This window comes from Gouania willdenowi, chromosome 14 (assembly GCF_900634775.1).
Source record: "Gouania willdenowi chromosome 14, fGouWil2.1, whole genome shotgun sequence".
Lineage (NCBI taxonomy): Eukaryota > Metazoa > Chordata > Actinopteri > Blenniiformes > Gobiesocidae > Gouania > Gouania willdenowi.
The window spans coordinates 6528737-6556696 of NC_041057.1; the positions used below are offsets into that span (position 1 = coordinate 6528737).

Sequence of the window (27960 nt, forward strand, 5' to 3'; positions counted from 1 at the left end):
CACTTTTTCGTCAAAGAATGACACATTTATTTAAAACATTGAGTTGCACACAATCATACGTGGTTAAAATGTTGAAGGCACATACATTTGATGAGGTAAATTGGTTTTTATGGGTGTATCATCCTGTGCTGATTTAATTATTGATTTCTTTTAACAAATTACATACTATTACTAACATTTAATCTGAAAAAAAGAATCTGAACAGCCATTGTTGTCTGCAGCATAATTGTATTATGCGTAACATAATGACCAAAGGAGTGACGCATCTCTCTCACTTCCTCATAAAATGGCTGATGACGTCCATGGGCAGAGGGAAGATGATGGTGGAGTTCTTTTCTGCTGCGATGGTGTTGAGCGTCTGCAGATATAACGGAGCTGAAGGGCCGATGGTGACTCGGCGATGACCAGCGACGCCTCCTTTAGGGCCCGAGATGCATTCATCTCACCTTCTGCTGCAATCACCTGCAGTTCAAGAGAGGTAGGGATCAATACACTGGACCAGGTGCTTGTTTCTGATCTCATATATATATATTTATTCAATCTTCCTGACCTTGGCTCGGGCTTCTCGTGAAGCCTCAGCTTCAGCAGCCATGGCCCCTTTGAAGCTGAATTGGCAGTTTCACGTCTTTGATTTCCACACGTTCGACTTTGATGCCCCAGTTGTCTGTGGCCTCATCTAAGCTGGACTAGAATAGAAAAGTATTGAGATATTGTCTGTACCGTATTGTTATAAATATAAAAATATGGCACTTTGAGATAATTTGAGTAACTATGGATTGTATTTTAGTTCAGGGACTGCATGTTAAAGGTGGGAAAACACCCAAAACACAAGGAAAAATGTGTAAATCCTTGTTTTAATCTGAAGTAAAATGAGTTAAAGTGACAAAAATGGTGAAAAATATGGTAATATGGTATTTTAAAAACAGAAATTGGTTAAAAGTTGCAAATTAGTGTCCAAAAATGGACAGAAAAAGTGGTAAAAAAGGTTCATATTAGCTTAAAAGTGACAGAAAAAGTAGGAACAATTAGTTGAAATTGGCAAATAATGGACATGCCAAATTGTGAATGTGGTTAAATTGACAAAAATAAGCATGAAATATGGTGAAAAGAGGTACAAACTGACAATAATGGGTCAACATATGTGACATTAGGTGGAAAAAATGTAAAGGAGTTAAGTGGTGAAATGTTTTGAAAGTGAAAAAAAATGTGAAGAAATTTGATGGAGAAGTGGCAGAAATGGGGGGTAATGGAGCAAAATTAATCAAAAGGAGCAAAAATATGGCAAAAAGTGATGAAAATAGGTTAAAATATGGCAAGTTTGGCGTAGTTGTAGAAAAATGGTAAAAATAGGCTCAAAATATTCTTAGTTTCCTCCATTTTGGGGCATTTTAAAATTTTCCCATTTTTTTGCCTTACTACAGCCTTTAATTTATTTAATTGGAGGGGCTGAGTATCTACATCTGAATTAGATGGTCATTTTTAAAATAATTCATGTTTTCTGTAATTTTTTTTCACATTCTCCTGTGAGCCAAACTGGACCAGATTTGGCCCACGAGCCTTAAGTTTGACACATCTGTCAAATCCCCAATAGGACCTTCTCGTACCTGCATGCTGTGAGCAATCCCCTCCCGATCAGACAGGAGTTCAGCCAGATTCTTGGTTCCCAACACGTTTCTGAGCGTGGTTTGAGCCAACAGGCGCGTAGAAAAGTCAGCATTGGTTACGTTAGCCACGGATGCGATGGGGTCGCTGACCCGGAAGTACACGACTCCATCCACGCAAACTGTAACTGAATCCTTGGTCAAGATCTGAAGGAGAAAGTAATGCATTTTGAATTGTGAGACGACAAAATTTGGCTTATTATTCATCATGTATGGTGGTGGTGTTTGGGTTTTTTTTACCTCCTGTGGTGGGATATCGAAGGAAACTGTTCTTAGATCTACTTTCACAAAAGAGTCGGTGCATGGTAGCACGAAAAAGATTCCTATATGGGGGGGGGGGGGGGAAGAAGAAATGGGGAGTTTTTACATGTTTTCTATTCCTTTATCTGCATGTGGGAGGATCTATCATGTATCTGTGCTCTAACCTGGTCCTTTAGCCTTCCTGTCAGTGATTCGGCCCAGTCTGAAGATGACAGCGCGCTCATACTCCTGCACAATCTGCAAAAACAACCAATTTTCTTTCCTACTTGCCATCCATTAAAGTGTGAAATCCAATACGCTGATTGGTGTCGTTGCGCTCGCTCACCTTGAGTAAAAACCAAATAGTGATGGGGAAAAGGAGAAATGCGAAGAAGCCAGAGATGATGACGATGACCCATCCACAGCAGCCCAGAGAACCTGTGCGATCAGCTGAGGAAAAACAACCATCAATCTGCTTATTATTAGTGTTAAAGCTAAAAAAAAAACTTACTGTACATGAGGAAAACTAATAAGTAAAGAGTATGGGGTCAAATACGCTGTGAACCCCAGTGAATTTGAATAGATTTGCATCTTTTTGTAAATAAAAGTGATTTATTTTTGCCCGTTTTGTTCTTTGACAAGAGATTCAAAGCAGTGGTTCTTAAATGGGAGAAAGTGTGCACGTACTGTATAAGCACACCAGCTAGAACGTGAGATTTATCAAAAAGAAAAAGAAATGGAAAAATAGTTTTTTAACGATTGTATAATATATACTTCATAATGTATTAAGGTTTTTATTTAATCATGGCCCAAGATTACTTAATTCTGTAAATTATAATATTCTTATTATAAATATTATATTTTAATATAGATATATTCTATTAAAAAAATATATCATATTTTATTATGAATATTATATATTTTCATTATTAATATGTTTTATTATAAATATTTAATATTTTATTATGAATATTATATAATGTTTATTAATATTACACAATATTTATGACTATATAAAAATATTTTTATTGTAAATATTGTACACAAATATTTTATAATAAATATGATGTATTTGTATTATAAATATTATACAATGTTTTATTATAAATATAATAGAAATGTATAGAATAATTTTATTTAAATAATCATACTCTAATATTCCATTTTAAATATATTTATTTTTAATACAATAATCCTATTTTTTTTAATAGGAAATGATTATTAAGAATAACAGATCTGTTTTCTTTTCATCAATCTTTTTTTCTAATTCACGTTAATGTTTAGCGTCAACACAGTAATCACCACCACTCTATTCATCTAGTTTTTCCATTTATATTCAAGACGTTTCCATATAATACAAAGCAAACAGTGAAATGACAGCTCGTGTAACACAATCTCTCCAAACACGCTGTAAATAATCCTCCTTAATAAAAGCCATGGACATGTGCCTCAGTGATCCCTGGACCCTGTTCATTGCTTTTATTGTCAGATCTTTTGCTCTGGTGGTGGAAATATCTGCTGCTGTGAGTCAAACCACAAACTTTTGTTCAGCTAAAGACGAGCAGCTTCCTGTTGAGTTAAATTAATGAATTAATTTAAGCTGGTTCTGGTTTCATGTTGAGTAGATTTTGGTCTTGCATGAATCATTTAACTGGTAATGGTAGGTTGTAATGATTTCCTGTACACGGATGAGCTCTTTGAACATCCTGTCCCACCTTTAAAAAAAAAAAACAACCTGTTGAGTAAAAACAGTTTCCTCATCAATCATTTGTAAATCTCAACAAAAATATTAGTCGAGAAATTTACAACAGACAATTGTTGATTGTCTGTTTTTTCATTTCTTAATGAAATAAAAGGGATTTATTGCATGCAGGAGACTGTAAAAATAACAGAGAAAACATGAATTATTGTTTTAATTACCAAACAATCCAGTTTTAGATATATCAGATCCACCAATTTAATGAAACTACAATATTTTTAGAGGCTTGTAGTTTAACTTTATTTCACATGAATTAATAGCAAATTGTGGAAAGAACTCTGAATTATTCCCACAAATTGCAATTTCTCACAAACAATTCAACAAAATTCCTCCAAATTGTACAAAATTTTTTGAAGTAAAGATCCGGACTGATATTAAAAACTATAGGGCATAATGATGTTAAAATTGTTCTTTTTCCCACCTAAAATCTGTGGCCCATATTTGGCCCCTGAACTAAAATGAGTTTGATACGGAAGCATACTGCATTCACTTGAAAAAAAAATAAAAAAAAAAAAAATCTGTTTTTTCTGAATTCTTTTTTTTTTTTGTTTTTTCCAGTTATTTTAGACAATTTTCTTTTTTCGGAGTAATTTTTTTTTTTTTTTTTTTTTTTTTTTTTAGATAATTATTTCCGTTTGTTGTTCCCCAATAATTTTTTTCTGTTTTATGTGCAATTTTTTTTTTCTCTGAATTATGAAGATATTTGGAAATCCCGCGAGAACAGAAAACATAAAACTTGTCCAAAAAACAGAAGAGAAAATTCTCCAACAACATTTTTTTAAAAATAGCCTAAAAAACAAACGTAAAAAATTTTAAATTCGGAAAAACTGGATTTAAGTGAATACAATACTCATCCGTACTTTAACATGTCTGATTTATTGAGTTAATGTTAAATATTTCAAAAAAACTAAAAAAATAAACTTGACCCACAACAGCTTAAATAATGACACACAAACACAGTCACATGCTTATGGGAGCGATTATCTCTACACCACCGCGTGATTTCTATCTCTATGACAATGGAGTTACACTCTGCCCTCGTCTGTTTTCCATCTGAACAGGTGAGCTCCTCTCGTCACTGAGTACACAACACAGGCCGACATCACCATTAAAACACACACACGCACTCAGAGAAAAGCAACAAGTCATTTGTTGATGTAAGCTTAGACAAATTTAAACTATTAACAAATCACTTACGTAAGAAAGACAAACCAGGTTTTAACTTACATATCAAGTCTTCATTACTCCTTGATCGTCTCTTCTGGCTCTCCATTTGGGACTCCATTTCCATATAGTGGTGAAACCAAGAGCGACAGTGGCGTGCAGACGTGTAGGAAGAGGCTCTTTCAAAATCAGGAGGAAGTGAGACAGGCTTTTCAAGTAGTTAAAGCTGCAGTATAATGTGGTTAGAGGCTAGTGTGGGCGTGGCTATGACTCCGAGCTGATCATCAACCAAATTCACTGGTCACATTGTTAACAGCTTCATAGATAAACACATACAGGCTGGACTATTCTGCACAAAGACAAACTTATTCCAAACCTTTAATTATCATGTGCGTATGATCACTGGAACTAAAGTCACTTCCTGCTTCACATGAGGAAGTTATAAAGCTGAACAAATAAATAACTAAAATACTACATACCTCTATAATTGTGGAATGTCTATGGTAAACATCAATAGCAGCTTAAAAAACTCTTAATATTAAAATTAAATAATTAAAAAAAATGAAATATATATTGTATATTTAATATTTGGACAAGGAAACAATGTTTTTTTTTTTCTCAAAGAACAACAAAAACCCACCTTTTTTTTAAGCTTAAAATTAACTGTACTTTAACTATCCTAAGTCAGTAAATAAGAGTTTTTATAGCTTTTACAGTGTAAGAAGGTAATATTTTGTTTGTTAGCAGGATTATTTCTAACAGATTTGAACAACATTTAACTAAATATAGACCTTACGCTACGGAAGGATTTTAGAGGGAATCTGGATCAATATATCAGTTCTGAAATAGTTTAATGAATTAATTTACATCGTAATAGACTGATGTTTGTGAAATTTTTAGGTTGGTTCCTTTATTGTCAGTGTTTCATCCCGATTGTGCATTTCTGTACACATTTTCTAAAGATTTGTGGATGACCAAATATTTGGGCCTTTGTCATTTTTTAATTTTGAAAATGCATTTAGCAAGTATAAGTTTTTAATACAATTTACAAACATTTTGATGCACTGTAGGCTGAATTTCTTTTGATAAACCCGTGACTGTGGACGGTTTGTTTAGGACAGCCTGAAAATGTGCTTTAGCAGGTTTGACGTTAATTAAGGAAATAATGTGGGAGGAGAAGTGATGGACATCATAATTAATAGGTTTAAATGTACAAATGTTTCTTCATCGTTGGGGCTACATTTCGGTGAAAGTTGTAAATCTGTAGCACATATACTGTAGTTGATTTGTGGGGAATTTCCCAAGAATTTCAGATTAAGGGCCTGTTTTTACAGCTGAGACAATCTGTCATCTGACTACTGGACCATTATGCAAACTTTGGTGATTGTTCATGAACGGGAATTTCCATTCAGCAATAGGTTCATGACACATTGATGCAATTAAATTAAACACAATAAACATTGGTTGGCATCAGGCATTTTATTTAGTTGGTACCTGATGGTCACAAACTCGCACAGCTACAAAATCAGAGGTTCATCTGCAGAATTGAAACTAAAAACAGGTACGAATACAAAAGAGAGCCTAACATACCAGTGTAACAAACTGTCACTTTCAAACTATAAGCTACGTCGTGTTAACTGTTCCAAACATGAGAAAATACTGGAATAGATTTGCTGCACAGTATATTTTCACTCTGTTAGAAAAAAAAAGAAACAAACGCTGAAAAATAAAGATGTACATGTATCATGTTCACTTAAACCAAATTCCTCTTTAGGCGTTAAGGAAATGTTTATACATGTCAAAAAATGTGTTAACAGTACTGACTGTGTGCCTGCAGTTAAAGTTAAAAAATAAACTCTGTAAACATACAAATGATAAATCATGAATTACATTAAAATAACAACAGAGGAAAAAGCTGCCTCGTTCACATTGTTCCTGTAGAACAGTGGTTCTCAACCTTTTCAGCCCGCGACCCATTGGGGGCTCATCCATAAAGTCAGCAAAATGATGGTCCTTTGTTCTATGAATCTGTGATATCTAGTAAGTTTATTTTTATTTGTGCCATAGTGTATGGTCATCTTAAAAATGTAAGATCTTGTTTTAATCAGAAATAAAATGGGTTAAAATTGACCAAAAATGGTGGAAAAGCTGGTGAAATGTGATTTTAAAAACCACAGAAATTGGTTAAAAGTTGCAAATTAGCATGGCCAAAAACAGACAGAAGAAGTGGTAAAAGGGTTCAAAGTGTAAACATTGCAACAATTAGTTTAAACCGTCAAATAAATGGCATGACAAATTGTGAATGTGGTTAAATTGGCAAAAATAAGCATGAAATATGGTGAAAAGAGGTTAAAAGTGACAATAATGGGTCAACATATGTGACATTAGCTGTGAAAAGTGGTGGAAATGGTTTATAAGTGTTGAAAATGTCTTGAAAGTGGGGAAAATGTAAAGAAAAGACCTTTAAATTTGGGAAGAAATGAGAGTAATGTAGCAAAAATACATTAAAAGGAGCAAAAATATGGCAAGAAAAAGTTTGTTGTTGTGGAAAAAGGGTAAAAATAAGTAAAAATGGGCTCAAATTGTTTTAAAAAAAAAATCTTCTTAGTTTCTTAAGACTTATGGCGACCCCTCCCAGTGTCTCGTGACCCCAAGGTTGAGAACCTCTGCTGTAGACAATAAAAAGTTCTGTATCCACTCTGTATCGTGGAAATGTGATGGAAATAAAAAAAAAAAAACATTTGACAATAGTTTATCAGATTCACAGCAATAAAAATTCATAGGTATGTCCTTTCCTCTTTGCTCAAACCACATATTACTACATCAATGTATCACGTGATATCATGTCAACCTAGATTTTCTATAGTCATGACTCATTTATAGGATGAGTCAGCAAACATTAAGAACGGAAAGTCTACATTTACAATCCAACTAGTGATATTTACAGTATTCATCATTTCATCATTAGTGAGAGAGAGAGATTCAAAAGCAATCCTGAGGCCAGAATGTGGTACCTGTTCAGAGGTAGAGTGTAAAGAACTCACTGCCATCCCAGCTGAGGATGCAGGCCTGGTTGAAGAGGGAAAGGACTTCCTGTTGTGTAGTTTGGGAAAGTGTTGGATTGAGGAGCAAAGCTCTCTAAAGCAGACGTCGGATGTGCCTGGTGAAGGATTTTAAACACGTTTAGACTGAGTATGAAGATGGTAATTATAGAAGTGCTAATATAAATAGGAGGGTCACCTGCAGCAGGGCGGCCTGCATGGAGGGGTTGTGGAGGCCGCTGAGGGCAGTGGGAGGGCCAGAGGGAGAGAAACCTGGTACCCCAGGGAAGGACAGTAAGCCTGGGAACCCACTGCTACCAGGAGGCTGGAGGCCACCTGGTCAAACTGGGACAAAAAACAAACCCTTCACATTAGGCTGGTCAACTCATATTTCCTTATAACAAATACATTTTCAATTTTCATCAGCTTTAGTGCAGCAGATTATTTTAATGTTCAATTAAAAAAATTAATTGATTATATCGTATAAATCACATTTTAAAATCTATGCTTTGATTTATGACACAAAAAAACCTATTGAGCTTTGCACAAAAAAGTGATTCTCAAACTTTTTTCCAAGTTTGTCAACAAAATCGCAAAACTATTTCAGCAAAAATGATCTAAAAAGTCACCTTTATTTATTAAAAAAGGTAAAAAAAAAAACTTGTTACTAATCTTCAAAACATGTAATGTAATATTATAGAACAGTAATAATAAAGTTCTTTAAGTGCAAAGAAAAAACACGATTTTCTATTTTTGGCCGTTAAGACCGTTCTTGCGCCCCCTGTCATGATGTCACGCCCCTCAGTTTGGGAACCACTGACTTAAATAAAGGCCTAATAATAAGCAAACATTGCACAGTACTGAATTGAGGTGAAATGCTAAATTTTAAGAATAAAAACTGACATTTAACTCAAAGTGAAACACAACAGCTTAAATTTCTTTATATATATATATAAAACTCATAATGTGAACTAGAATCTATTTCCTTTTCCACTTAAACAAAGGGTGAGGTCTGCATTTCAAACCCTTGTTCCTTCCCAAGATAACAAATCTTATGACGGCCACTAAACATCACATGGAGTAGGAATAATCCAAGCTTCTAATCTAAGGGGTGGACGTAGTAGAACAGGAGGCTGGTGAAACCTTTGCTCCTTGGAGCTCACTATCACAGATCTGACTGATGAGATTCATGTCACCATTTTCCAGTTATAAACAGTCCATAAACTCTGACTACCCTTCATTACTGGATCACAGGTACAAAGGTGAATTTATGACGTGCTAACAGTCAAACTACACAGTGCAGTGCTGTGGATGACAGAGTTTAGACCACATGTGTAAAAATAAAAATGATAGAAAAACATGGAGTCAATGTTTAAATAACCAACTAATTTGGTGTAGATATTGCAGTCCCTCAAAATACACAAATTCAATGAAACTTGACAATATTAGCCAGTGCTCAGTTTTCCCATGTTTACATCACATGTTGGTAATCATTTCTAAAAGCAATTCTTGAAATAACTCAATTTTCCGAAAAATCCTGCAAATTAACTCAAATTATTACACAAAATTTCCCCAAATTAAATAAAAATTAATCACAAAATCAAGTAAATTTAGGGAATGATCCTGAGGAACTGATATCAATAACACCTGACATTTTATACATAAGGCTGACATTATGGTATCATTATTATGACACGACACCTTTCATTAGCATGAATAAGGTGTGGAGGTGCAAAGTAGGGGCATATTATTGTTGAAATTCCTTCTTTCCCCACCAATAATCTGTGGCCCACTTGATATCAAACTGGTCCGTATTTGGCCCCTGAACTAAAATGAGTATGGCACCACTGGTTTAGAACCTTACCCAGGCTGAAAGTTGGAGCTGAATGCTGACGCAAATCCTGGTAAAACTGGTGAAGATGAAGGGACCTCCAACAGCTGCCGCTACAGCAGCTGCTGCCCGCCTGCAGAGGTGCCACTGACCCCACAGAGGTGGGCGGCGCCCCCGCCAGTCCCATGAATGACGTTAACACTGGGCTCCCTGCACCGTGTCCCCCTGAGACGCCCAGGGAAGGGAAGGCTGTGGGGCTAGCTCCAGGCGGGAGGCCTGGGAATATAGAGGGGGCAGAGGTGAGGCCTAGAGCGAAAGGGGAGGCAGCACCAGGGGGCGCGTTTGGGCCCAGGCCCGGGTACATAGAGGTAGGGGGGTGGTTAGACATGCCCGTAGTTGGAGGCATCGCAGACATTGATGAAGTGATGGTGGAGTGGGGGAGGGACGATGACAGGGAGGTGAAGGAAGGAAGGCCATGATAATGAGACGGTGCTGGGCTGGGGGGGAGCCCCTGAAGGCTGGGGAGGGACACCTGGGGGGAAGCCGAGGGGTGCGATAGTCCCAAAGAACGGGCCAGAGCAGCTTGTGCTGACCCGGGGGCCACCAGTGAGCTGAGAGAGGGCGTGCTGGAGCGAGAGGTGCCCTTGAAAGCAGAAGGCAGGGTGCTGTTAGTGTCACTGCCCCCCCCATGTCGACTCAGCACCCCAGCCTGGCTGGAATGGACAGGAGAAGGCTTGGGACTCAGGCCTGGTGTGGAACAACTCGGGTTGATGGTGGTGGAGGATCCAGGATGAAGAGGCGGGGGCCCAGATGGGGTGTAACTTCTGATTACGGATCCTGGGGGGTTACCTGTTGGTGTAGCCATGCCTGGGAAGGTGGCACCTGATTGGTGCTCTGTGGAATGGGAGTAAACCCTCTGCTGGTTTGGGCCCAAACAGTTGATCTGAGACTGGGGGTCCGGGCCACTACGGGACGTGGCTGGAGTGGATGGTCGGCCCCCGTGATACGGCGAGGACGAGAAGCCCCCACTGCCTGGCACTGGAGTCCCACGCGGAGTCCCTGAGGGAGTGTGGGCTTTGATGACGGATGATGGCGTGGGCGTCTGCGGTCCTGCTTTGATCACCGACGGCGACGGCGCTGGAGATGGAGAATGAGCGTTGGGGTTGTGGGACGGCACCATGCCAGGGAACACTGGGGTGATGGGAGTAGTTGGACCGGACTGGGAAGGAGAGGCACGTGGCGGGGCCGGTGTAGAGGGGGTGGAGCCATGATGAGGAATAAGGAGGGGGCCACTTTTGACTCCGGGGGTGGTGTGCTGTGGGTTTCCTGGTTTGTTGTAACCTAGAAGAAAAAAAGGTCAGTCCCAAAACATCAGTCATAGCAAATCAAATATTTTCTACAGGGATGTTGACATTCATTCATAAACTGAAGGTAAATCATCCAAAGGCAAAATGAAATACAGCCAATAAAACTGTTTGTGAGCAGGAAAGAAAAGCAACCCTAAATGCTTCTATTTACCTTTGAGCAAAAGTTTGTACGACTTATCATGGGGCAGATTTACTAAAGGTTTGTGTGTTAAAACATGTGCAAACTGATTAACGGGTGCAAACCCCACTTAAACATGCAATATTACAAGCACGTTTGCCTCTGAATACGTAATTGGGGGGGGGGTTATCAGCTGTGGGGCACAAAATATTGGGAGCAGAAAATGGAAATAATTAACGCAGTGTGAACAGTTGAATTTATCAAACCTTGAACTGTTTGTGGTGCCTGTTTTCTTGCATAAATTTAGCACGTCCCACAAACAGGTGGCAACTAACAGTTTTAGTCACAGTAGCTGTGCTTCCTTTACAGTTCTTGGCAAAATAAAAGCGATATTTCTAAAATTTCAACAAAGTATAATTTTTTCAACGTGTTTCCATAAATGGTTGTTTTGAAGCCTCGTAACTCCTGTGAAAACTCATCCCGCGAGACTTCGCTGCTGGAAGATGGACGCTCCAAACCTCCTTATAACACTCCACATTCCTTTGTTGTTTGTCTAATGTGGCAGTAATAATTTTAAAGTATAACGCTAAGAAATGACTCGCCTTCTCTTTGTCCAGACGTATCAGGTGTTTCCATTACCAGTTTTTATTGCGCTATTTAGATTTTGCACATTTCCAAGGGTAATGGAAACAGCTTGAGATGGCTGCAGTTAATTTTTCAAGGAGAAGACAAAAATAATGGATGTTAAATGCTCCAAGTGAACGTTTGTCTTCAAAATAATTAAGTGAAATTAAAATAAAACTAATCTACATTAACAGCCACGTAATGAAAAAGCAGAGTAAATTGTGTGTGAGGTAATATTAAAACTTAACTAGTCTGTGTCTCTACGCGTTCTTTTCGGCAATTGCGCAAGAGTCTCGCCGAAGTGCACCTCACTTCAATTTAATTACATTTTTTTCTACATACTCCATTTTGAACACTTTACACATGCAAAACGCTCATCTAAATATGTAGATCTCAACCCTGTCTCCACGTGCACCGATTTGCGCCGCAATCGGCACAAAAAAGTATCCAAGCACGCAAGAGATTATGGACATTTTATTTGAGAATCTTAGTAAATCTGCCCCTAAGTGACCTTCATCAACCCACAAAGCATCTCTATTTAAACATTTATGGTTATGCACATCTACGGGCGTCTATTGCATTGACGATGTCAAGAGTGATTGGAAGCGATGCATGTTAAATGTGAGCACAAAGCAAAGGTTTCAGAGAGAAAAAAAGCACGAGCATTAGTTTAGACTTAAAGACGTTGTTTTAAATCAAAAGAAACACACACTGGCTGACCAGAAAACAGCAACTACAGAGTTGTTATTATTAGGAATATAATTTTAGCTGGATTTGAAAAGACCTCAAAGTATTTGTGAAGTGAGAGTAACATGGAAATGTCATTAATGCACTTTTATAAAGGTTGTTTTGATTAAATGCTATGATGCTAGTCTTATTCAATTGCATCTCTCCAATTACTTCCATTTTTTTAGTTTTGTTTCTGGTCACTCAGTGAACACCAGAACTAAAGACACCCACGACGTGTCACCTGGTCAGGGCGTTAAACTGCACGAGCAGAGGAAAGCAGCATGCTGGGCTGGCCGTTTAAGCACCAAGCTTCACACTTGCATCTGATCGTACCTGCAAATTTGTGGGCGGAGTTGTAGGGGGGAGGGGCCACGCTGGTCGTAATGACCCCTCCTATAGAAACAAGGCCTGCGTTGTTGTACGCACCTGAGTAGCAGTTGCAATAATTAACTGTGCTTGCCACACACACTCATACACACACACAAAGACACACACGATACCAGACGTGCACTAACTGAGCCTCCTGCAGTCATAACTGGCTATAAAACAAAAGAACACACTGATCTAAGCTTTGGGTTAATCTTAAATCCTGAAAAACACAAAGCTGATTGCTTTTAAACACTGACAGGTGCTACACAGCAGAGATGGAGCCTTTGATCAGAGCAAGGGCCACAAAAATATGATTGTATCTGATCTGAGAGCCACATTATCAATATTTATGTCAACATTTAGAATTATGACCAACCAGGAAAGAACAAAGGTTGTTTGTGTTGTCATTAGGTATATAATGTCGTCATGTAGCATTTTTTTAACGTTCTGTCTTTTTGTTGTCGTTTTGTCAGTTTTTATAGTGTTTTGTATATATTCTTCTCTCGTTTTGTTTTCTTGTGTGTTTTCATTGTTTTGTGTGTGATGAGTCATTCTTTTGTTTTTTTTCATTGTGTATATTTCCCCATCATTTTTGTTAATGTTCTGTGTGTTTTTGTTGTTTTGTGTGTTTTCTGAATGTTTTTGCATTTAGTTGTCTTAGTATATTTTTCTTGACATTATGTATATTTTTCTGTGTTGTTTGTGTGTTTACAGTCATTTTGTGTATTTTTGTTTTTGTTTTGTGTGTAAAAAGTCATTCTTTTGTAATTTTGTTGTCATTTTCTATATTTTCCTTCAGTTTTTGTGTATTTTGTCAATTTTTTCTCCAGTCAATTTGTGTATTTTTGGTGTCCTTTGTGTATGTTCCTGTAATGTGTTTTTGGAGCAATATTGTGTGTTCATTTTGGGGAGCACATGTTGCCCATGTCTGCTATAGAGCATAAACTTACTAAGCAGAAGTTGTAAAGTAACTTACTTGGTGCAATGACGGCATGAGGTCGACACGGTGGTATTGGGTAAGGAACAGGTCGATGAGGGTTATAACTAGATGGAAACTGAAAAAATAACAATAATGCCTTTAAATTAGCATCACCACCAGCAATTAATTTAGAATACAGTACAAAGCATTTGCTCATCTGTCAAAGCATTACAAAACATACATAATCTGACATGTGAAATAAAGCTTTTTTTGTCTAAGTAATCTGAGATCTCACCACTCCTCGTCACTATTCAATATTTACATTTCATTTCATTATGTGTTCCAGACATGTAACACAATGCACATATGACGTGTACCCACGCAAAGGAAAAATAAATTAAACAAAAGTGAATAAAATGTGTATGTGTGCACAGGTCTCATTCTGGTTTGATGCTTACAGGTTTGAACGGCCCTAAAATACGGGAAGCAATTCCTTTTCCTTCCATACTGTTAGGATCCTCTTTTTTGTCACCTTCCTTCTTCAGAGGAGGAATTCCCTACAAACAAACAAGCCATTTAGTAAGATAAAACATTGTTAAAATATCCTTTAACTTTCTGTATTTTTACCTTCTTACCAGGGATTATTAATCACTTTCTTTTTTAATCAATTTATTTCCCATATGATGCTGCATCTATAGCAAATCATTAGTGTTTATACTTACAGGAAATGTGCCGGTGACCAAGCTGGGCCGACCTTTAGGGTAGGGGTTGCCAGGTATCATTCCACAGGAAGAGATCATGGCTACAGGAGCCTTACAGCCAACTTTACACACCTACAGGGATCAAAACAGTTGTGCAATTGAGAATTTTATAGCACAAAGTTTGAATAAAACACAATAATGCATTTTTAATATTAGATTGTCATGTTTTCAAGGCTTTAAAGAACATTTTAATATGAATCAGTGTTTCCTCTTGGTTTGTGCACTTCCAATAACGTTGCAGGATGAACACTGTTCATGAGACTTGAGCTTCAAATTACACATGTGCACACACCTGCTCTAGTATCCTACGTGCACGCTTCTTTTCAGACAGATGTATGCGAAACAGATCCTCCACGGGACGATAATTCTGGGCATCTGAAATGTTTCTGTATGAGAAGTGACGAGCATAATCAGTAACTCGTTGAATTACCAGCAGTGGCATAAAAAGCCATCATAATGTAATTATTGTTTAAAAAGTACTCACAAAGCTATCAGTTCCAACACGATGAGTCTGTCTTTAGAGAAGGTAAAGCAGTTCAGGATGTTTGCAACTTTGGTTGTAGGGATGGCAACCATTTTCTAAAAGACACAAAGGAAACAGAACCACTCTCAAATACATAATTAAAACGCAGAGAAAACCTTACAAAATAAAAATCGTTAAAAGTTAGAACCAGATCATGTTATTACTTACATGCTGCAGAGCTTTAACAGCTTTGATTTGAGGCTCAGCCCACGAGAAGTACTTCAGTATTTCCATCACCTGCAGATGTTTGTACATTGTTTATAATAACTTAAAAGAAAAAGCATCAAACCTGCAATGGCCTGGAAAATGTACAAGTGATACTTATATTTTGACTTTCATATAGACAAACATGCAAATCAAAATAATGCCACAAGATTCGGGGTGTGCGTTGCCATGAATCTGACAATGCGATACGATATATCCTGATACTAAACAATACGATATACGTTGCGATATATCACGATATCAATAATTACAAATTTCTTTTTACTTGTGAGAACAAGTAAATGGTAACCAACTGTAATCCAAGTACCAATATCAAAAGCAAGTGGTGTGTTTATCAAACTGTCAAATTTAAAAAAAGTTTAACTTTTACTTCTTCAACGGTTAATTTTTTTTTTTTTTTTTAAAGTAACCACATTATTATCTATTAAAGTGCCCAGCATGTTTTATGAAAATAAAGTGCAATCAACTTCCAAACTAAAATGCATTGAGGAAGTTTAATAAGGTCTGATGTGGTTCACTGACACCTAGTGACCGAGCATTTACGTGCTATGCAAATGTTATGAAGGGTGGGGAAAATTTTTTTTTTTTTACAATTTATCGCAATTTTTTTGGGTGCCGATTTTAACAATCGATCCTGCTTTTTTTGTATTTTTCACATTTTGTGGGCAACCACTGGGTGGGGCTAATGCACCAACAAGTGAGTGCACTGTGCCACTGTGTGCACGTCAGCTGCAGCTTGTGAAATGAAACTCTTGACAGACCACAGAATGATGTCCACGCTGGTCAACTATTTTAACACTGTGTCCAACATAAAGCCACAGTTAAATCACACTACAGAGTAAACAAGTGTAACATTAATGACAGATGATAACGACTAATGTGCACTGATCACTTCTGAATGTAAGAAGTTAATAAAATCAGGCTTTCCACACAAACAAACGTTATTCTGTCATTAGTATGAGGGGAAAAAGAAATAATTGAACTGTGGCTCAGACAGAAAAATGAGGCCGATCTTCACATTGCAATACATTGTGACTTCTCATAACTACCAGCAAGTTAACCAGCTCTTGTTCCTACACAAAAAACTAGACACTCCAAAGCACTTGATGAACATATACGTTTCAATTGACTAACTTCAAAAAGTTGTGTACAAATTAATTTTTATGTACATGTTTACCTCCTTTCTGATGGAGGTTTTGTTTTCTTTATTTCAGTATAAATAATAAATCACTGAATAAATAAAGATAAATCAGTGAATGACTGAATGTGATGTGCATTCAAGTTATGTGTTTGGATAAGGAAAAAAATTGTGATAATCGTCACTGTAGAATCGCAACACTTGTAAAATAGAAATTTAAATCGAATCGACACCCAATAATCGGGATTAAAATCGAATCGGGACAAAATGGTATCGTCCCAGCTCTAATCATGATTTAAAAAATTGATTTGGACATTTTTTTAATTGATACGATAATTACGCGGTGAAATATCGCAATGAAAAATCGTTTTTTTATTCTTACACCCTTACACAAGACCTTGTAATTTTTTATACAAAATCATCACATCAAATATTTTTAAACTGAAATAAAAATGTCTGAAAGGCTCAAGCTTTGGGGAGAGCATGGTCGTCAATAATTCTAGCGCTTACCAATACCGATGTATCACATCAAGTGTTTGGTATAGAAGAAATAATGCAGGACTTTGTTTTCAGGGTGTGGGATAGATTATTTGATGCAAAAGTTGTTTAAGTCCCAAATGTACCCTTGTGAAGGTAGTACTGCAATGTCGCAATCAATGAGAGAAATATTTAAAAATGTGCATGTAAAGACAGACTTTCCAACACTTTACAGTCTATATTTAATATCTATGCATCTGTAAGTCCTTCCCACTGACCTGTTCACTGGAGAAATACCCATGCACTTGTTCGATGGCTCTGATCCGCTGATCGGTCAGAACACACTGAAACACAGCATAGCACAGTGTCTGTCTCAGGGTACATCCAGGGATTGTGTGATGCTAGCAGATTTTAATTTAGCATCTTTCATAAACGTTTCCAATTCTACGTCCTCTATTGCTTACCTTTTTAATCTCATCCAGGACAATATCAAAGGATTTCTTATCCATGTTGGCAGACTTATTCAACGACTTAAAGTAACTATTTCACAAAAGAGCCAATCACAACGATTCAACGACAAAGTGGTGTCAGATAAATTATATAGGTCGAAATCACTGACTCTAGACTAATGGCCTAAATTCACAGCTGTGTGCACATTTGGAAAATAAAAATATACTCATTCGATTATTTATCCACCGCATGGTGGTAAGTAACACACGGTTCAAATTGAACAATGACTTCCAAACAGCAGCAGATGAAACCTGTCTGCACCAGATCTGTCGGCGGCTAACAACAAGCTAGCAGGCTACGGCTACTTCACCCCTTACACCAGAGCGATTCAACTGAACCGAAGAATGCAAAACATATTATTATGCTTCTTTTCGTTCAAGCTTAGTTTTAAAACAGCGTCTGCCTTTCTCACAGGACATTATAATATTTCAAATTTGATAGAATCGTAAGAATAACCCGATCGCTGCGATGTTAGCATAGATGTCTATAGAATGTTAGCCCCTGACAGCTGGCGCTGGAAACGTTAGGTCCTCTGAGGTTGCCTGCCAAAAAATGTGTCTTAACTCAGGAAAGCGAACAAAAAATAATAACCAGACTAAATAAAATGAACAATAAGGACATTTTTACTCATATATTTATGGATGTATTTTTGTGATTTTTTTTTTTTAAATAAATGCAATTTACGTTTTCTTTTTTGTGTTTCCATACAGGCATTTTTCAAACAGCATACAGGAAGTAAACATAGACCGTGCCTTAGCAGAAGAAGTACCGCAGGGAAAATAGTTTAGTAGTCACTAAATATGGATCGATTTTCCTGGTCAAACGGTCTTTTGGAAATCAACGAAACTCTAGTCATCCAGCAGCGAGGTGTCAGACTTTATGACGGAGATGATAAGGTTAGGAGAGGATACAATAAGTTAGATCTGACCGTATAATTTGTTTCTCATTCTAAAGCTTAAACACACGACAGTTTGAACAATAACATTAAAACATGTAGCTATATCCTGTTAAGTGCTAAATGTGTCACAAATCCACCAGTAATAACAAATATGTTTGTGTTGTTTGCACCAGGCAAAGATGGACGTAGGGGCTGTGTTATTGAGCACCCACAGGCTTATATGGAGGGACGTAAAAAATCAGGTATAGTTACACACTGGTTACAAAGAGTAAAATATTATATTATTTCACGTCACTATGCTCATGGTTTTGTGTTTTCTGCCACTGTCTTTAGGAATGCTGCATTTCCATGCCCTTGTCACTTATCATCTTCTTTGAGGAGCAAGCTGCAGGAATAGGAAAGAGGCAAGAAAAAAATACCTTTGTTATACCGACAGTTTTAAGACTGTAGAATAGATTTATTGAATCATTTATTGCCATCTATGGTTGAAGTAGTGTGGGGTAGAGCCTGACTGATATGTATGGAAGCCCGTTTCCGCCACAAAAAAAAAAAAAAAAAAATCACAAAGGAAAGTCATAATTATGAGAAGTAAAGTCATAATTATGAGAAACAAAGTCATAATTATGAGATAGAAAAATTTTTGGTACATCCATCTGTACCCATGACACTGACCAGAAATCTCCATTTGTTGTTCAATAAACTGAGCCACTTCAGCCACATCAGTTTTTTCCTTTCGACACCAGAGCCTCTTTTTGCTTAGTATCTTTTCAAGGGTGCGTTTACTCAGCATATTTCTATGTGAATTTGCAAGCAAAAAAAGTATTTCATAATTTGTAAAGCCCTGTCTAAAGTATTCTACGGTAGTCTTATCAGCCATCTCTCAGTGTCAGCTCACCACATGAACAAGCTGCTGTAAATGTGTTTAAGTATCTCATAATTATGACTTTACTAACTCATAATTATGACTTTCTATCTCATAATTATGACTTTCTATCTCATAATTATGACTTTCTTTCTCATAATTATGACTTTCGTTGGTGATTTTTTTTTTTTTTTTTTTTAGTGGCGGAAATGGGCTTCCATACATATCAGTCAGTTTAAAATAACTCTGTCTCTCTGCCTTGGAGACTGATGCCATGTTTGCACAAAAAATCCTTTATGGAATCAACGCTCCAACGACAAAAAATAATCAAAATCTCTGTCTGACTCGCTTCCTACACCATCAGCCATGGCGGGTTTATCCCTCTTGACCTTTGACCTAATGCAGGAAGAACTGAACCAGAGCGAGAGTGTGAAAAGGCTTATTATGTTTCGATGTTTATCAGGTCGTCAGTAAAATGAGTACCCACAAAAATGTGCATTTATTATTAAAATAAACTGTGGTAGAAGTAGAATTACAACATTTAAAGATGCTTTAAACAGTGAAGCAGTGTTTCCTTCACACAGTAAGAGATGAAATTACAATTTTAGGGTGTTATTAACTAACAAAACTACCAGGACATTAGTGTTTCATTTGATTTGTTTACCTCAGAGTTAAGAACAAGTGTTACTTACTGTATTTAATTATTTTCTATTTCAGTGGGAAAGTGTGTATTCATTTACAGCCGATATTGTAAACACGTCGGATTTAGCTAAACGCTAATTTCCATCTATATATATGCACATATCTGTTTTTACATGTGTATAAACTTCCACAGGCGTAGCATTGCACACACAGGGTTAATGCAGGAGGGCTTAAAAAACCAGATCTCATAATTGAAGTTATTTTAAAAAGACTACATAAATGAAATTAAGTTTTTTGTGATTTTGATGTTACGTAGTGTAACCATAACCGTGCTGTGTAATAGGCTAAGAATAAATGTATTATTACACCGTAATAATAGTCTGTAAATGTATTTCTGCTCATCAGTTCAGAGAATCAGCGTTTTTATCGTCAACATTTAGTCATTTATTGTTTGAACTGTTGCTGTCTTTCTTTCTTTAGTGCAAAGATAGTAATCCACCTGCATCCAGCAGCTGCCAACAAGGAACCTGGTCCCTACCAAAACAGCAAGTATTCTTACATCAAGCTGTCTTTTAAAGAACACGGCCAGATTGAGGTGATAAATTACTTTTATTCATTTCAGCTTGTGATTTTCCAGAGCTCGGGGCTAAACTTGTGTAATCTGATAGTTTTACAGGCGATTAACAGAAGAGATGACTCGAAGAAGATGGGAGGAAAAACCTGTGTCGCAAACCAGTCCTGTCGGCCCTCAGGTCAGAGGCTTCACCATCAATAATACATGTTTAATACTATGGAACTGGTAGTTTAGGTTGTCTTCCACAGGATGGCGCTGTTGTTTGTTTATTATTAATTGTTTATGATTCAAATCTACCTGATTTCTAAAAAAAAAAATTTGTCTGAGGTAAAAATGAAATTTAGTGTCCAATCTAAACTGTGCTGGTCTTAAGATTTAGTCTCTTTGTACCTTTGTCGAGTCATGTGGCTGTAAACAAAGTTACATTATTGGTCGTCTTCCAACAAGGACTTTAACATAATAATAACTTTAATTCACTTATGTACGAAGATCAGTTAACCAGTTTGACCCCTGATTGTTGTCTTTCCCTGTATTTAAAGTCTCTTCATTAGTTTCTTCTACTCTTCGTGTGTGTGTGTGTGTGCGTGTGTGTGCGTGTGTGTGTCCAAGCAGGCAGGAAGGACACGAGCTGTGGGAATTGTTGGTATCGAGAGAAAAATAGAGGAGAGACGGAAAGAAACCGACAAGAACATTTCTGAGGTACTACACTGCAGAAACACAGTGGAACTTAAAAGTGGGATTTTTGGTTTTCTTCTTATTTTCATGTAAATGTCGATAGAAATTTCCGAAATCGCACATTTTTTTTGCTGACTTGTGGCTGTTGTTTGCAGAACAAATTAGTTTGACTAATCATTGATGGGTAAACGAATCAAAAATCATCATCAAGCCGAGTACATCACATGGGTTTGTGGTGTTCCTTTATCTTTATTTCATTTATTTTGCCCAAATGCAACACAATCATATTACAGCACTAAAAATGAAAAAACAAAAAGTAAGATCTAAGATAAAAAATGAGGAATAAACCTCCATTAGAGCAAAGATGAGCAACTTTTATCACAGCGAGGGCGACAAAAATGTGATTGTCTGATCCGAGGGCCACATTATCAACAGTCATGTTAGTATTTAGAATAATAATCAATCTGAGAGCATTAGTTATAGGAAAAAACAAAGGGTTTCTGTGAATTTGTTGTCATTTTTGTTCTTTGTAATATGTATTGTAGTTTTGTTGTCCTTTTGTATATTTTGCTGTATATTTGTGTTTTTTGGAGTCATTTTTGTGTATTTTGGTGGTAATTTTCTATTTTCTAAGTCATTTGTTTTTTTCTTGTTTTAAAATGTTTTTTTGGTCATTTTGTGTATTTTGGTTGTAATTTTCTGTTTTTAGAGTTGTTTTTGTTTTGTTTTTTCTTGTTTTCTAAATATGTTTTTGTCTTTGTGTATTTTTGTTGTCCTTTTGTGTTTTTTGCTGTAATTCCTGTATGTTTCTTGGATCAATTTTGTGTATATTTTAAAGTCATTCTGAGTGGTTTTGCTATTTTTTGTGTTTGTCATTTTGTGTGTTTGTTGTCATTTAGTTTTTTTGTGTCATTTTTCTTGTCTTATTCTTTTTTTTGGTCATTTTTTGTATTTCTTTGTGTAATTTTTTTTATTATGTATATTTCTTCTCATTTTGTCTATGTTGTCATTTTGTGTATTTTTTTGTAAATGTGTACATTTTTGTGTTTTTTTTTTTTTTTAAAACCCTTTTTTGGAGACTTGTGTATTTTTGCTGTTTTGTGTATTTTTGTGTCACTGTGTGTGTTCATAGTTATTTTTTCAGCTATAAAAACACAGTGCGGTTAAAAAATAAGTGATGTTCTGTTATTGTGCATCAAAACAAACCAACAACATGGAGGAACCACTCTAACCAATCTAACATGTGTTTTTTTTAGGCCTTTGAAGACCTCAGCAAACTGATGGAGAAGGTTAGTTTAGTTTTTACTAAGTCGTACATTTATAATAGTCATGTGGTGTAATTTGCTAGGTGGTGTTTTAACCAACAGGCTAAAGAGATGGTGGAAGTGTCCAGATCTATAGCCAATAAAATCAAAGACAAGCAGGGGGACATATCAGAGGACGAGGTAAGACGTGGAGAGAGAGAGAGACACGGAGCACAAAACATCAATAACAAAATACACGTCTTTTTCAATACTGAAGAAAGTTCTGCAATTTTTGCCAATTCCACACATATTTTGAATTGATCAAAAATTGAAACTACAGTATATCAAAATGCTAAACACATTGTCACTGCTCATTAAAAATGACAAAATCTTGGAGTCTTTGTAGATGACGTTTGCAAAATATCAGAATTTTATCTCAAAAACAGATTACTTTTTTTTTTTTTGAAAAGTATTTTGAATTTCCCTCTCATGCAAAAAATTAATCAATGGCATTTTTAAAACATCAATTTTTCACATATGGATCTGACAAATCATTGTTAAAAAACAAACGACCAACATTTCTGTCTTAACTACATTTTCTTTGCGTTCTTTTTCCTAGACTATAAGATTTAAGTCCTACCTTCTGAGCATGGGCATCGCTAACCCTGTTACCAGGGAAACGCATGGATCTGGGACTCATTATCACCTGCAGCTGGCTAAGCAGCTGGGAGACATGCTGCAGGCTCCTTTAGAGGTGGGTGTTATTAACACAGCATTAACAGCTGACATAGGCTTAGATTGTCTTTCTATTGCTCCTGTTTAGTTAACGTTCTATCCATTTACTCACTCAATTACTGACTCTGTAGCACTTTGAACGTCTATGAAAAGCACTATATAAAATACAATTTATTATTATTATTATTAGAGCCCGAGCACCAAAGGTGGTGCTATTGTTTCTGTATGGATTTAATTATTATTTTACTGCCACCTTACTTGGATTTGTGTATGGCTATATATATATATATATATATATATATATATATATATATATATATATATATATATATATATATATATATATATATATATATATATATATATATATATAGTCTGTAGTTTGCTGAAAAATGTTTTGTGTCGTTTTTTGATGCTGTTTTGTGACTCATTAGCGCCACCTTGAGTTTGTAACTTTTCACTGGTTTGAACTAGCTGGATGGCATTCTGTAGGTATATGCGTTGGACCATGACTAGCAAAAATGTAATTTGGACCTATAACCTAAATCCAACAGCAAATCTGCCATTTTGAATTTAGCGTGCCAAATATGGCACTTTTCCTCAATTTTAGGCCAAACCACATTGTCTTTAAAAGCGAACTCATCCGAGAGTGTTCATAATTTCCACATGAAATGTTATTTTATTCTTATTCTTATTCTTATTACTGTATAATCATTGCGGTGTTCTTCTTGATCCATTAAATTCTATTTTGAACTGGATCCCTACAATGGGTTCTTCATCCGTTCTTCCTATATTTCCCCTTTCAGGAACGTGGAGGTATGATGTCTCTCACCGAGGTCTACTGTCTCGTTAACCGTGCACGAGGGATGGAGGTGATCGCCACATCAATGCACACAAATTAGTAGAAAATGAGCCTTTTTTAATATGGCTACCTATTATTCTTATTTCAGGAGATTTACTTTTAACTCCTGACATGTTTCGACTGACAACTGTCAGTCTTCCTCAGAGGCATCTACTGATCGCTTTCATGTGTCTTTATGAGTTCTTTTTGATCATGAAAGCGATCAGAAGATGCCTCTGAGGAAGACTGACAGGAGATCAAATGAATGTCTTTCTTCTTCCAACTACTTTTTGAGCAAACATTATTGCATTTTAAACAGTGTTTAAAAAAAATGTTTTTCTTTCTTTTTCATGCTCGAAACAAATAAATGAATGAAAATGACAGTAAATTTGTCTGAACACAAAAGTTGTCTGAATGAATGAAACCTTAACATTTAATTTCAAAAAAGAAGACAAAAATAACTTGGATTTGGAATAATTGTTCATACATGTTTTCCTCCTCTTTTGTTTTGCCCACAGCTTTTGTCTCCTGAAGATTTGGTGAATGCATGTAAGATGTTTGAGTCTTTGAAGCTCCCACTAAGGTGAGTTCGTAATGTATTTCCATGTTAGAACAGTAAAGTAAAGCCGTAAAGAATTTCAATATGTTGATGGAGAAATGTGAAATTCTCTCACTGCCATCCAAACAATGAGCAGACTCTTCCTGTCTGGCTTCCTGTTGTTGGAAGGCCTCCACAGCTGACGTTTCCTGTCACTTCCCCTGGCTTTAGAAAGGCACCCCTTCCTCCCCCCCCTCCCCCCACTGTTGGTTACATTACTGCTGCCTGACCTTTAACACTCTCCTGCTCTGTTTGATGAAATAACAGCGCGACATGTAATTTGTTGACATGATTTCTGTGCCACACACGTTCCTCCATGTGTTTTGTTTTGCATGTAGGCTGCGTGTGTTTGACAGTGGCGTGATGGTGGTCCAGCTGCAGTCTCACAGTGAAGAGGAAATGATAGCCTCCGCACTGGATAGTGTAAGACTGATCGCTTTCAGCTTCAATGTCCTTTTTCTTCAGTTTTGCACACAGGATGAAAAAAAACGTGTTTCTTATTTCTGATAGTATTCAATAAATCAACTGTTATACCTTTAAGATAAAAGATAAGCTAAAATGTTATGTTGCAGAGAGAAACAGAAAAGTCTTGGACACATTAAAAAAAGTTAATCAGATGAAGACATAGTGTAGGCCTCATAACCTTTGTTTCCATTAAACATTCTTCATGCGCAAAATCTAAATAGCGCAATAAAAACTGGTAATGGAAACATCAGAATTTCCAAAACACACTCAAATATCGCAAAAGAGATGTTTTTCAGACATTTCAATATTGAAATATATCACAAAAGTGCTATGGAAACACTTTTTCCGCAAATACACGTCACATACCTGGTCACATGACCACTTCTCTTTGAGAAAACATGGCGCGGTACGTGTAGACAAGACATTTCATAGCATTGAACTTTAAAATTATTATTGCCACATTAGACGTGAAACAACTAAGGAACAAAGAATGCTTATGATGAGATTTGATGAGAGTTACAAGGCTCCATAACAACCGTCAATTGAAACACGGTCAAAGCGCATTTATACTTTGTGGAAACTTGAAAAACAGCCCTTTTATTTTGCGAATAACTGCATTGGAAACACAGCTATAGATAAATACATCAAAGATCGATCTGTTTTTACTGTAAAAACTCTAACTGATATTGTTGAAAAGGTTTCGCACATTGCATTGTGGGATGTGGGGTCTCGTAGACTGATCCATAAAACTGATTTTCCTTCATTCTTACTGTGATTTCTTGTGTTTTTTTTGTCAGACAAGGAGGACAGTGATTGGCTTGGCTCCAATTTTGTTCCCAGTGTTCCCAGCGATATCACCTCACTCCGCCAGACATTCAATTTGGCCGGATTTAAATAATGTCATGTAAAAGCCAAAATAAACATCTTTTATTGATTTACCACAACTTTGAGTTTGTGAAAGAACCAGAAATGTGTTGGGAAGTCATTCTGGCAGAGTTTTTTTGGGGCAAACACAAGAAATCACAGTAAGAATGAAGTGAAAAACAATTCTACGTAATCCGTCTACAGGACTTCATCCCCCACAATGCAAGATGTAAAACTTTTCCAACAATATCAAGAACAGAGGCTGTGTTCGAAATGGCACCGAATGTACTATATACTACAAACTCAATGACTATATACTGTCTGCTATATACTATACATAAGTATGGTTAGGATGATGAGCGTTCCCACTGAAGTTTACCTCCAAGTTTCCCAAGATGCATTTGGAACCTACAAAAGCCTGAAGCACACTGAGGATAAATATCTCTGATTCTCCATCTTTGAAAGTTCTGAAAACATTTTAAGTGAGAAAGTGACCAAGCAGAATATCAACATGTGTTTATTTGATCCATCAAACTAGCATCTAAACACATTTCATGCTAAAATTTTGGAGATTTTCAGAGACCCTCCATTGTTCTACTGACAAAACTTCTGGTTCACTTCAAAACAAGACCCCTAGTTACAAAAGCGTTAAAAAACTGATGGAAGACAAGAATAGATGCTTTTATTTTGAAAACGGCATGTTTGATATTTGGCTTTAAGGACAACTTTACGTTTCGCTCGCAATGCATCATGGGACAGTTGAGAATGACTAGTGTGCCAACCGTGCATACTTGAAAAATGTCCCCTAATAGTATACATCCTGGTATTTCTTCAATCTTTTCATACTATCTAATGTGGACGCACTACATACTCATTTTGACATCAAACTTAGTATGAGTAGTGCGTTAGCATGAGTAGTGCGTTAGCATGAGTAGTGCGTTAGCATGAGTAGTGCGTTAGCATGAGTAGTGCGTTAGCATGAGTAGTGCGTTAGTATGACATTTCGAACACGAAATTCGGAGAATTCGATCTTACATCTTGTTTCTAAAAAAATATTTAGAAAAGTTTCTTTTTGTGTGTTTAATCCAAGTTTTTCTTGTTTTTGGTTGTTTCATAGGTGACGGACAAAGGCTCTTTGACTGCAGAGGAGTTTGCAAAGCTCCTGGGCCTCTCAGTGCTTTTGTCTAAAGAACGGTGAGCAAAACAGCATCAGAATGATTGATGAAATCACCACAATCAACACCGTGATATCGTTCACGCTCAACAATGAGACCGTTTTAACACAGTAGTCTTATTTTAGTGGTGTTCATTGTCTCGTGTGTGCGTGTTGCGTTTCAGGTTGCTGCTGGCTGAGAAAATGGGACATCTCTGCAGAGACGACTCCGTAGAGGGTTTGAGATTCTACCCAAACCTTTTCTGAGATGCAGGTGTACGCCTATTGTAATAAATCTGTGTACATATTCAGTTTCTCCTATAATCCTAAAACTTTATGTAAGAACTGGATTAAATAATATCTGTAATTTTTGTTTTTCTTTGGGTCAAATGGAGGAGGGTTCATATTTACATTGTTGGGTAGAAATACTGTGGCTTTGTGTGATAAGAAAATGGTTCAGGAAAATATGATGTAAGCTTGAATTAGTTTCAATAACTGTCTCACTCATTGTGAGGACTGTATTAGGCAGCGTGTAGCTAGAGTGTGGGTTGGGAACACTTGGAATAATGTATAATACACATTTCTATAATAAACGTATAAATAAAGCTTGATGTTTTGTCTGTTGATCAATTTGGAAACTTGCCTTATAATTCTAGCAAGTTAATTTTGTCTTCTGTTTTAATAATATGTTACGGTTATTTGTTATGTAATGTTTATTTCAGACATGAACTATTTTAATTCCAAAGGGAAAAATAAAATAAACTAAATATGAAACAGTTAAGAAAGAAAAAAAAAATTCATTTTATTCAGACAACTTTTTTTCAGGAAGTTTCCTTTGATCTCCTGACATGTTTCGACTGTCAACTGCCAGTCTTCCTCAGAGGCGTCTGCAGATCTCTTTAATGTGTCCAATGCTTGGGCACAGTGTTGTCTATGACTTCTGCGTAGTAATT

At 36.5% G+C, this 27960-nt stretch overlaps 3 protein-coding genes across 3 annotated transcripts; 1 reads left to right on the forward strand and 2 right to left on the reverse strand.

Moving 5' to 3' along the window:
* Positions 1 to 5045, reverse strand: LOC114475420 (erythrocyte band 7 integral membrane protein). Its single transcript, XM_074783826.1, is given in 9 exon segments — positions 1 to 367; positions 370 to 462; positions 551 to 595; positions 597 to 686; positions 1605 to 1808; positions 1902 to 1984; positions 2087 to 2159; positions 2248 to 2351; positions 4888 to 5045. Coding segments are annotated over 9 exon segments (852 nt in total). The 5' UTR covers positions 4952 to 5045; the 3' UTR covers positions 1 to 271.
* On the forward strand, positions 343 to 27554 carry vps36 (vacuolar protein sorting 36 homolog). Its single transcript, XM_028466187.1, has 15 exons — positions 343 to 478; positions 18167 to 18352; positions 18528 to 18596; positions 18688 to 18758; positions 20339 to 20453; positions 20527 to 20610; positions 21045 to 21131; positions 22364 to 22396; positions 22475 to 22552; positions 22971 to 23105; positions 23893 to 23958; positions 24446 to 24510; positions 24864 to 24948; positions 26972 to 27048; positions 27193 to 27554. The coding sequence occupies exons 2-15, from the start codon at positions 18257 to 18259 to the stop codon at positions 27272 to 27274; spliced, it is 1143 nt and encodes a 380-aa protein (XP_028321988.1). The 5' UTR covers positions 343 to 478; positions 18167 to 18256; the 3' UTR covers positions 27275 to 27554.
* proser1 (proline and serine rich 1) lies at positions 7372 to 17962 on the reverse strand. Its single transcript, XM_028466188.1, is given in 14 exon segments — positions 7372 to 7984; positions 8065 to 8201; positions 9659 to 9669; positions 9730 to 9800; positions 9803 to 11037; positions 12868 to 12960; positions 13880 to 13958; positions 14281 to 14379; positions 14545 to 14655; positions 14876 to 14969; positions 15068 to 15162; positions 15275 to 15343; positions 17225 to 17290; positions 17411 to 17962. Coding segments are annotated over 14 exon segments (2325 nt in total). The 5' UTR covers positions 17456 to 17962; the 3' UTR covers positions 7372 to 7864.
* Positions 27555 to 27960: the final 406 nt, after the last annotated feature.

Excerpts from the sequence above, each read along its gene's own strand:
- vps36 (XM_028466187.1), top strand. The coding sequence starts at position 18,257 with ATGGATCGATTTTCCTGGTCAAACGGTCTTTTGGAAATCAACGAAACT. Across the intron at positions 20,611-21,044 it reads CCAGTCCTGTCGGCCCTCAG|GCAGGAAGGACACGAGCTGT; the intron begins GTCAGAGGCTTC and ends GTGTCCAAGCAG. Across the intron at positions 23,106-23,892 it reads TGCTGCAGGCTCCTTTAGAG|GAACGTGGAGGTATGATGTC; the intron begins GTGGGTGTTATT and ends TTCCCCTTTCAG.